Here is an 11584-nt window from a genome sequence, read left to right as displayed (position 1 = left end):
CACTTGCTTGAAATTCTAAACCATTAGAAACAGCGACACATGTCAACACCAAAGCAAATGGAAATCATTTCCATAAAGGGCGATGAAACAGGTCGTAAATTTATATTATATAGATATAGATACGACTTATAATGATGTAACAATGGTTTCCTTTTTAATTTCTTGTATCGCAATATACACCATACACTAAGAAAGATACAACTGAATATACCAAAAAACAAAGAAAAATACCACTAAAGAATTAAAATAATCTTGATTCTTGAATTTGAAATAAAATGATACACATGATCTTGACCAATTGGCCAGAAAAACATAGAATAATTTGCTCACTTAAGGTTTTCCCTGTAGATCAACACCACCATTGTCACCATTCAACTGTGCTTCCTTTGTTGAATCCATAAAACTTGTATTCAAATTTGCACCAATTGGAGTATTTGGAAAATGAGAACTAGTAGAAGGTGCAGAAGAAAGATTATGTTGTTTACAATAAGCTAGTAGATTTCTTACATGATCTAACTCTTCAAGAGACTTCTTTAACTCATCTCCGTATGTAAGAATAGCACCAAGACATCCAGTAGCAGGGAATCTTGCACGCATTTCAGACTCAAAGATAATTGATTTCATTGCTTCATCTTTTAGATGATCATCATCAATATTCTTTAGCATCTTCACCATGTTGGAAACACCAAACAAACGATGAGCCTTGGCGAAGATTTCTGGTTTATTGGCTGGAAAATAAGGAGCTAAAGCGCAATTTGGAGAACACTTTCTTCTTTGATATTTGCATGCTGCACAAGCCATTCTTTTTCTCTGAATATCGTCTAGGAGGAGTAGTAAAAGGGTTAGTGTGTTTAAAGAATCAAAAGGAGAAAGAAAGGGTTTCTTTGGAAATGTTCAGAAGCATGAAAGTAGAAAGAGAGGTTTAGTACTTATAAATGGAAATTAGGAGAAACATTCGAGATTTACTCAATATATAAGGATAAGGATATTCTTTTATCTGTGATTTAGTCCATAACGGTATTGGTTATTTTCTGTTTGTTTGTTGAAAAACGGTTAGGTATTTTTTATAGAAAACTATATACTAGTAAGTCTTATAACTTGATAAGCATATCAATAATATCCATTAAAAATAAGCATATCAATGATCTATACTAGGTATACGTTCCTTCAAAAGGTATTATCTTACTATTAAAAATTCATGCAATTCATATTTTTTATGTCAGAATATATGTACAAAAACTATTTTGGTTGTTGAATGTGGAAGAGGCTATCATGATGGTCTTTGAAAATATTGAAATTGTAAATATAATCTTAAGGACTAATACTTGCAATTAACATCATCTCACTTATTCGGAGAATAAAATGGGTTTTATATACAGAGCAATGTTATTTGTAGCGACAAATAGTTTCCCGAATTATTCACGAAACTTGGCTCAACCAAATTTATGAATGGACGGATATCAAGCAAGTAGTGGATTGAAATTCTTTGACTCTTTTAAAAAAGAGAATACGTGTTTGGAACTAGTGTTCGCGATGTTGTCGTGGAATTAATTTTCGCGAGGTTCACCATTATCATTATATATAAGTATGATAGATCTATTGATTAATGAGTTAGTTACCACTTCCTTAATATCTTAGTTACCGTCTTAAGATCTAGTTATAACTCCTTTAAAGGTTAGTAATTTGTTGTTAATAAGTATGTACAACTCCTAACTATATAAAAAAAAACAGAAATATTGATCTATTAATGAAATTTGCAAAATAAAAATAAAAATATTGATTGATTAATGAGTTCTTTTTTTATTGACAAATATCGATTAATGAGTTAGTTACCACTTTCTTAAGATTTCAATATATATTTTTGGATAAAAAATTAAAAACTACTTCAAATACAATGCCAACAGAAAAGGGAGAATGACATCCATTCACCAAATGAAGGCCTGAATCACACATTTTCATAGTCATCCCTGACATCAATTTCCTCATCATCTTCGACGTTCATGGAACCGGTGCCAGCTTGACCACCATCGCCAGCTTTTGATCCTTGTCCCGGTACCCTCGCTTCTTGTATGATCCTCATGATTTCTTCTACACTTTGGCTTGGTTGGTCCTTCTTTGTTTCCACATAACCTTTTCTTTCAGCTTCAATTATCTCTTCAGGCAAATTTTTCAAAAACCAAGGGTCCTGTTTTATCCCTGGAATGGTGATCCTCTTTATCAAGGATCAGAAATAATTAGTTAAAATGAACATAATCTCATTATAAAAGATTTAATCTAACTCCTGTATTTGCATTAATTCTTTTAGTGATGTTAGAGGCATTTCATTACCACGGTTGATTAGTTAAATTATTTTCCATATCTTAGGCAATTACCATGAACATTTGTAATTCTAATGGTATAGGTTGTATGCATACTATAAGTATAATGTTTGTATCTTTTAATAACATTAATTAATGTTACATTGGTACATACCTTGGCAGGATCGGCAACAAAGATGCGAGATAGAAGGTTCCTACACTCGACTGAAATATGTACATCGTAGGGTATGGAGTATTGAACACCTATTATTCTCTACCAACCAGAGAGAATCAGAGTTAAAATTGCCTGGTATCAGAAATCATTCATAATGACATTTTTGAAGTCAAGTTAAATAAGTACTCACCCCAATAGTCTTTCTGAAATTTCTAGGATCTTCTGGTTCTTCAAATGGATATGCACCAACTAGCATAACATAAAGTGTCACACCACAGGACCACACATCTGCAATCTATACAAAAGAACCAAAAACACTAACTCAATCGACAATTTTTGACCAAAACGTGAACTTTTTAATCAATACGAGACTGTACTATTACTATTTGTCAATTGTTAAACCATGGTTGTTATGAGCCATAACAAGTGGGGTTTGAAACGTGGTTTTTAATCGAAAATGATTGAGAAAATCTCAGTCACCTTGCCGTTGTACTCCTTTTGTAACAGAACCTCGGGAGTAATGTATGAAGGAGATCCAACTGTTGCCTTTGGTTGAGAATGCAATATTGTTGACTGCAATTGAATATTGAATATGATGAATAAAATTAACAAATACTATTAACCTTTGGATATAATATAAGATATCGTAATATGAAATACTGTTAACCTTGGAGTAATCAAAGTTGAAAATTTTAAGCCGAGGGGATGGATTTCCATCCAAGAGAGTGTTTTCTAATTTCAGACCTGCATGACAAATTTCCTACAGCACAAAGCATATTATAAGACATGAGCTTTTAATGAAGAACACAGTGAATTCTAAGTGCATGCATACCATTGAATGACAGTAGCTAACACCAGATATTAGCTGTTGGAATAAACAGCTAATATCTTATTCGTGTATACGATTTTCATTAAAAGGAAAAACAACAGTTCAATTATATAACCTCGTCTTCACTAAATCGACCAGCAGTGCGTATCCTCTTGAAGAGTTCACCACCAGCAGCATACTCCAAGACAATGACTAGATGAGAAGGGGTGAGCAAGACCTGCAGAACAGATATCTCATTCATCATTTTGTTATAACTTCTGAAGGCTCTCAATAGAACAAATTGGAATCTAGTTTCACTGATGCAAATGATTATAACCTTCTTTCTTTTAGTAATGATGCACTAAACCGTATAACTTTTTGCGCAGAATGATCAAATTTCGATTCGGTGCTATACAAAGAAGCTAAATGAAAGAGCTTTTGGAAAAATTGGGGTGCAGAAATTAATTTCAGCTTATGAAAGATGCTAATAGCTAAAATACTCATGGTTACTGTAAGATCATTTAAAATATATTTTTCTATAGAAATTAGCAAAAGAAAATTATCCAAACTAACTTCCCGTCAACGATAATAACTCATTGCGCCAAGGGAACTACAGATGATACATGATTTTCCTTATGAGTCGGTCACATTTCATTATGAATAAATCAAATCTATTTCGAGACAAGTTTAAAGAAATGTGTAAAATGAGTGCAGGAAGCATGAAGTAATACAGATAACCAAATACTACATTCATAATGCCCCTACAAAACCTAAAGAAGAAACAGTTTAAGAAAGAAAAACTGTTACCTCTTTGAATCTGATAATATTATGATGCCTTAATGATCTGTGGTTAATTATGTCCCTCTGGACACTCTCATCAATCTGGTATCACAATCACCACTCACTTAGAACAAACACACACATATCAGAAAGAATTTGATTGAAACTTCTTGTACATAATATCCTTAATGAAGAGTATAAGTTAATTAAGCTTTGTTAATACACTACACTTCTCCATAGTGCTGCTGAGTGTGATTAGGCAAGCTACTTAAGCTTGACAAAGAGTACAGCAAAAAATCAATTCAATGAGGAAACTTATGAAATGTTTACCTTTTTACCCCTCTCTATGTACTTGAGAGCAACAAGCTCGCCAGTATTTTTGTCTTTAGCCAACCTAGCAGGACCAGGTTCCTTTAATGGCTGATTCAAAAAATAAAAAAGTTCCTCTAATGGCTCATAACGTTCTTCCATGTCAACCCCTCTTAACCAAAACTCTCTAAAATCGCAATGAAAGAGCAAATGAGATTTAAAATAATAATAATAATAATAATAAGACAGGGGAAAGAAGGTCGAAGGACCATGTATACAAGAATGTGACTATAAAATTATAAAATTCAAGGTAGTTGGTATAATGTAATGTAATTTTATAGGCTTAAATGCGTTTTTGGTCCCTTAACTATATTTTTGGTATCACTTTGGTCCCTTAACTAAAAAAAAGATTATTTCAGTATTTTATCTTTATCTCCGTTACCTGTTTTGGTCCCTTCCGTCAAAAAAATTCAGAAAAACGTTAGGGTTTGTACTGTTCATCTTCTTCCTTCTCCTTCCATCCTTTTCTTCATGATCTTCATCATCAACAACACACCAACCCAGATTTTGAGACCAAAACGATACCAAATAAATACTTAAGGGACCAAAATAACATTTAAATCCAGAAAAAAAAAACCAATTTTCTTCATGATCTTCCAATTTTTCCATTCAAAAACATCCATTTCAATCCAAACAACCGTATCATTTCCCTTCTGTGAGTTCTTCAATTTCTTCTTATTCTTTACTTCTTCAAACCCCCACGCGCACACACACTCTTTCAAAATTTTGAATTTATATTCACACCATGTCAAATAACAACACACCCAATTTCTCAAATCCTCAAAACAATCACCGTCCTCAACTGGGTCATCCTGGAAATTATCAAAATCAAAACTTAGAAAAGTTATGCATAATGCTCAAATTTGAAAAAACCTCCTTTAGAAAAACCCATCCTTCAAAAATTCGAAACAGGAGAAGAGTAAGGTTCTGCAGAATGAATTTGAAACAGGAAAAGAGTAAGATTATGCAGAATGAATTCGAAATGGGTGAAAATTAAGGTTCAAAAATTTGAGTTTCTGGATTTTCTGTGTTTTTTTTTCTGGATTTAAATGTTATTTTGGTCCCTTAAGTATTTATTTGGTATCGTTTTGGTCCCAAAATCTGGGTTGGTGTGTTGTTGATGATGAAGATCATGAAGAAAAGGATGGAAGGAGAAGGAAGAAGATGAATAGTACAAACCCTAACGTTTTTCTGAATTTTATGACAGAAGGGACCAAAACAGGTAACGGAGATAAAGATAAAATACTGAAATAATCTTTTTTTTAGTTAAGGGACCAAAGTGATACCAAAAATATAATTAAGGGACCAAAAACGCATTTAAGCCAATTTTATATCAAGGTGGCTGGTATAGTGTAATGTAATTTCTTTAATTTAATTTAGTAATGATAATGTTTTGCGATTTAACATTGTTGGATCATGGTAAGCCCCAAGATCATTCACTGAAGTCAAAGAGTAACCGTGCAACATATTTAATCTAAAATCTTAAAATATTTGGTTTACGAGTTGTTTTATTAATAAAGTGTTCAACATTCACTTTTTTAAACAATGTAGGACTTTTAACTTTCTTTGCAGTTACCATAACAAATATGAAAGAGATAGGCAAAATTTAATATTTTAAGATTTTTGGTGAAGATGTGGTGTTCAGCCTTATTTGTGATGATCTTTTGAGATTCCGCCGTGACGAACATCAGTAATGTATCAATGTCGATAGTTTAACTAACAAAAACTAGTTCTTTGTATCAAAAGTTTTCATGATAATGTTCATCAGTTTATGTCCTATTAATAGTGAATGACAACAATTGTGCAAGTATTTGTGGATGAAGAACGTTCTTCTCATTCCCAATAAAAAAATGGATATTGAACATTTTAAATAGAGATTTGGCATCAAATTCAACTCGAATAGTTACTCATCATAATATAATGACACTAATGTTGGCTTTTCTAAAAATCCCCCCCTGCCGACCTATCACACATTGCAGCTAAACCAATAGGAGTCCCACAATTTAGCTCATTGTTTCCCATTCTTCTTCCTGCATTATCACAATCACCATCTCTAAACTCTACTAATGTATGGGTCTGGCTTACCATATGCCCAATTATTTAATGCATTACTTTGGCTTTTCTCAAAAAAACCTATTAAATGATAATAATGAATAAAATAGTTCCATTGAGTATGACTTCTTTGCCTAATCAAAACTAGACATATCAATTCATCTCAATCCCAATGATGAAATTGAGTGATAAGCCAGCGACCGACCGTGTATAATATTCTTTTATATGTGCATATAAAATTTAGACATCTCGTAATAAAAATGTGAGAAAAAAACTTTCACAAAATATAGACACATTAATGACCAGTGAGACAATATGGTTGAGTCAGTCTGAAATCAATGATTTCTTCTAGATTACCTTGTACATCAAAAACGTTTATTGACTTGAGTTTTGGAATGTCTTTGCATATACCGCTTTCCTCTTTTGGAGAAGAAGGCTATTGACAAATCTCCTACAGTCAAAGGTCTTTCAACACCGTCACTCAAGTGTCTGAGGTCTTGAAGGACCAATCCCAAAATTAATTATTTATATTGTATTTGTCATATTCTTGTGCAGATGTTGTATCAAATATGACATGTCTTGATGATTATGCATTGACATTTTATGAGCAACGTCGTACTCAAGTTAAATCATTGGTGTTAGTTGATTGTGAAGATTTGATCATTTCATGTTTTATTAAGTTATAATTTTATTTAGGCAAAATATCTCATTTGGTCAAGTTTGACAAAAATATCGAGTTAGATTCTTTAAGTTATTAATTTAATGTTGAGCTTCTTCTTACTAGGATGCCCTTGGCCTTTTCTGGCTGCTTTGGATTCACCCACGACAGCTCCAGTCCCAAAGACGGTGAAACCACCGGATCCGGTTAAGTCCTTTGCTCAAGCTCTCTCCGGCGAGGTTTCAGATGCAGGTTCCGGCGATACCTTCCGCTTCCCTCCCAAGGTGGTGATGGGAGCCTCAGTTCGTGTTAGGATCTCCAAGGCTGCCTATGAATCTGGGTTAGCAGCTTGCAAAACCCATCTCCATGGACGGCTAACTCTACACAAAGGTGATGCTCCGGTCACTACGCAATCTTTGAAAGCGCGTCTAGATTCCCATTGGCCTCACTTGCAAAACTGGACACTAACTCTGTTGGGAAAGGGGTTTTATGAATTCAATTTCAGCTCAATTGAAGATATGAGAAGAATTTGGGCTCTTGGAGCTATTAAGCTCAAACCAGGATTCATGTGATTCTACCGCTAGACCAAAGACTTTACTCCTCAGGCACAACATCAAACTCATGCTCAAATTTGGGTAAGATTCATGAACCTTCCTCAGGAATATTGGGAGAAACAAACTTTGATGGAAATTGCCTCAGGGTTGGGCACCCCAATCACCATTGATGATGCCACACAACACAGGCGCTTTGGAATTTTTGCTAGGGTCTTGATAGATGTTGATTTATCAGACACTTTGTTTGAATCGGTGGTTGTTGAGTTGGAAGATCATGCTCTTTCCATTGCTGTCCAATATGAAAAGCATCCTATGTTTTGTTCACACTGTAAAATGCTTGGCCACGCTATTCAAAATTGTTCCAAATTGAATTCTTCCACCAAATCTGATGGCCCTGCTCATGCTCATAGTAAGTCTACTACTAGCTCTGACAAGGTTATTTCTAGCTCTGGTTTGAACATCAAGAAGGCTCTCAACAATCCTGGCAGCAGTGCCCTGTTTGGGAATCAATCAGCAGCACTTAAACATACTGAGGAGAATAGCTCTGGTTTGAATGACAAGCAAGTATCTAAGGACCCTAGCAGCAGTACCCTATTTGGTAGACAATCTGAAGCACCCAAACTTAAGAAGAATGAGTCCCTACACACTAAACATGGATGTTCCAATACACATGATATACAATGTGATTCCATTGCTATGTTTGAAGAAGGAGAACTCTCTCCCTACTACAGCAACACAATGATGCTCAAGATCTATCACAATTTGATGAGATTCTCTCAGCTGGAGATCCTCCTAAAAACCTACAACTCCATAATTCTTTTGAGTTGTTGGAGGATGATGATGATTCTGTAGAGGAGTTGAGACCAGTTGTTGAGGTTCACCCACCTATTGCTGTTGAGGATGTTTTGATGAGCAATGGTAATAGAGTGGTTGCACCCACATAAAAGGAAAGCTTGTTGCCCCCAAGATCTGCAGAGGTGATGAAAGTAGTTTTGCATCAAACAAGATAAGTATTTGTGTATCGTCTCCACAGGGAATAGTGCGTTATCAATGACAGTTTAACATCGATTATCATTCAAAGTATTAAGAGTACTTGTTTGTTTGAATTGAAATGTAACTAGCTAAACTAATTGCAATAAGTAAAAGTTGAGATAAATAAGGATTGAAACTTGTTAGGAGTAGCGTTCCTTAACCAAGCGTCACACGTAACCTAATGATCCATACGAATTCTAGCTTTATAAACAACATTATCACAATCAATTCTAAACTATCCTTCGTGTCCAAAGTGATATAATTATTTCTAAGTTATCGTTTAAACATTCGTGTCCAAATTCCTTAAACGATAACAAAGTCGATCGGATAACCTAATCGACCGTGTCCAGCCTGGTTAAGTTATACGAAAGCATTTAGCTCTTGATTATGGTGATTATCACAAGATTAACAAAGATGTCAAGTAAGTTAACCTAAGATATATTGCTACTCTAGCTCAAGATTCAAGAGTTTGTGTCCAAAGCATCTTGAATCTCATTGAAAGCATTAACACAAGAATAACAACAATATTGAATATAAATTGCTAGAACCATATATTGCAAGATAAAAAGGATTACATGTTTAGCAAGATCAAGTACCTCTCATCCCAACAAAGGGTATTTAGCTACTCATCATCATGGAAGCCATGCAAGGATGGATTGAAAAGGAAGGATTCATTACACTTGTGATGTCTCAACAAAGTATTAAGATCCAACTTTCAAAACCAATCTTACTCAATGAAGAACTACCTTACTTCTCCCTATGAAAATATCTAAACTAAAACCTAAGAGAAGCTAAGAAAATATCAAGCTAAGATATGATAAGATATTTACCAAGAATAGCAAGTGGGCTATTTATAGAATTCCCATTATGCTTGAGCTCGCCTCGCGAGCAGACTTACTCGCCATGTCGAGTGCTGTTTCCTGCACCGTTAAGATTCTGCCACGTCACCCTGGGAGGGTCAAACCGCCCTTACTCGCAACGGCGAGTAGCTCTGCTCGCCTCGCGAGCAAGGGGGTGCTCACGGCTTTGTGGCTTGATTTGAAACTCGCCACTGCGAGCTGCTGTGCTCGCCTCGCGAGCAATGTAGTGCTTGCGGCCTTTTGCTCTTTTCTTGGCTTTATCATGCTTGCTTAGTGTCTTGAGGTTAAATCCTACACAATTGGGTAAAGTAAGGCAATTAAAGCGTAATAAGGCAATTATCACTTTTATCTCGGCTTTTCCTTAAATTTCTTGCAAAACAAGTAACAAAAGTGCTTAAAATATAACATGAAAATATCACTTCCTAGCACTTATCAAACTCTCCCCAACTTAACTCTTTGTTTGTCCTCAAACAAAAGATTGAAAATCAAATAAGTTAATAGAACAAGACACAAGTACAAAAGGTTTTGAAAACTTTCTCAGATAATGATTCAAAATGAATGTGCGTGCAAGGCTAAGTTTCCAACTAATTTAGAATTCTACTACTAACATGAGATGAGTCCTAAGTACAAAGTTCATGTCAAACATTTCAAAACAATAATATATTTATTTACGAACCACACCTAACACGCTTCTATGAAAGTAAATAAACAATTGAAATCAAATGAATGAGGGTTATGAACACACATCCGGCAATCAAGTTAACATTCCAATCAAGTTATGTGTCCATCCAAATATTATTTCAAAAGGCATAAAGAACATGGATCAAAAGGTCTTTGAGGGTTATAACTTGGCTTGGCTACAAAAGAAATGTCATATGTGGGGCAATTGAAATCAAAAAGCCTAACAATTAGGAACATTCCTTGTATCAACCATTAAATTTCACAACCTTTCCTACCAATCATTACAAACCCTTGGTGCTTAAACATGAAGCACTTTGATCTTGACAACTTATTTTCTTTTTGGATTTTTCTTTCTTTTTCTCTTTTTCTTTTTCTTTTCATGTACACATTGTTTTTCTTTTCTTTTGTATTTACAACAACATGTTGTCTTGATCAAAGATAAATTTACACCATAGTACTTGACATAAGATTTACATCTACCTTCTCTCCCCAACTTGAATCAACAAATACCCTAATTGAATGTTCCTCTACTCTAAGGCAAAAGGGACAAATAACATTGAGATTTTAGGGTTCAACAATTAAAAACATATCAGAGTCCTAAAGTGCGTCAAGAATGAACTGAATTTTGAAAAATTTAAAGGCAACTTCATCAAGCATTGTGCTTGTGAATTGACAGTTCATAATTGATGACTCCGATTCATTTGGCTCAAGTGGGTTAGCAAATACTCGCTCTTCTCACAAGGTAGGCTATTTGTGGTCAAGTAAGTTTCACTCAATAACAAAAATGTGCCTTGATCACTTCCATGCCTTCACACAATTTAAAACAATTATTGGATTTAACATAAAACAACCGAGTTAAACAATGAAAGCCGGTCTCCTTGCATATGTACAAACATTTGAGGTTTCCTCACTTTTAGCTAGTACTAAGTGGTTCACAAACAAATAAATTATTATAAAGAACTAAATGAAATGAAATTTGCACAAAGTACTCGTTCCATATTCGAGTAAAAACCTAGAAAAACTGGAAACTTGTACCTTGGCTTTGCGCTTTTAATCGTAACTATGAATCAATATCAATCATCTGAGAATTGAAATTTAAGCTTTGGCTATTAAAACCACAAGGGTACTTGATCATACAAAAAAAATATATATGCTAAACATGAATTTAACTAATCATAATACGAAAATAAATAATACTAAGATAAATAAAAACATCACAATACTAATCAAATTAAATGTGCCAACGAAACACAATACAACATAACACAATACGATTGTACTAATACAAAAATAAACTGAGTCATTAGTGCTAAATCAA

General features: G+C 34.3%; 1 protein-coding gene and 1 pseudogene across 1 annotated transcript; both read right to left on the bottom strand.

The window, feature by feature from the left end:
- Positions 1-330: 330 nt before the first annotated feature.
- Positions 331-801, bottom strand: LOC146901366 (LOB domain-containing protein 24 pseudogene; annotated as a pseudogene).
- Positions 802-1753: 952 nt separating this feature from the next.
- LOC146901365 (serine/threonine-protein kinase SAPK3-like) lies at positions 1754-4556 on the bottom strand. Its single transcript, XM_085734925.1, has 8 exons — positions 4391-4556; positions 4088-4162; positions 3417-3518; positions 3140-3232; positions 2953-3045; positions 2663-2767; positions 2473-2571; positions 1754-2212 (listed from the first exon to the last, which is right to left on the bottom strand). The coding sequence occupies exons 1-8, from the start codon at positions 4529-4531 to the stop codon at positions 1946-1948; spliced, it is 975 nt and encodes a 324-aa protein (XP_085591051.1). The 5' UTR covers positions 4532-4556; the 3' UTR covers positions 1754-1945.
- Between the last annotated feature and the right edge of the window lie 7028 nt (positions 4557-11584).

This window comes from Medicago sativa, chromosome 8 (genome assembly GCF_051527215.1).
Source record: "Medicago sativa cultivar Bolivia chromosome 8, Bolivia_mono, whole genome shotgun sequence".
Lineage (NCBI taxonomy): Eukaryota > Viridiplantae > Streptophyta > Magnoliopsida > Fabales > Fabaceae > Medicago > Medicago sativa.
This window is presented reverse-complemented; position numbering and strand designations above follow the sequence as displayed.

Bases quoted from the DNA above. Each gene is read 5' to 3' on its own strand.
- LOC146901365 (XM_085734925.1), bottom strand. From the start codon at position 4,531: ATGGAAGAACGTTATGAGCCATTAGAGGAACTTTTTTATTTTTTGAAT. The intron at 3,046-3,139 runs GTTAACAGTATT...ATTCAATTGCAG, and splicing joins TCAACTTTGATTACTCCAAG to TCAACAATATTGCATTCTCA. The intron at 2,768-2,952 runs GTGACTGAGATT...TCTTTTGTATAG, and splicing joins AAAAGGAGTACAACGGCAAG to ATTGCAGATGTGTGGTCCTG.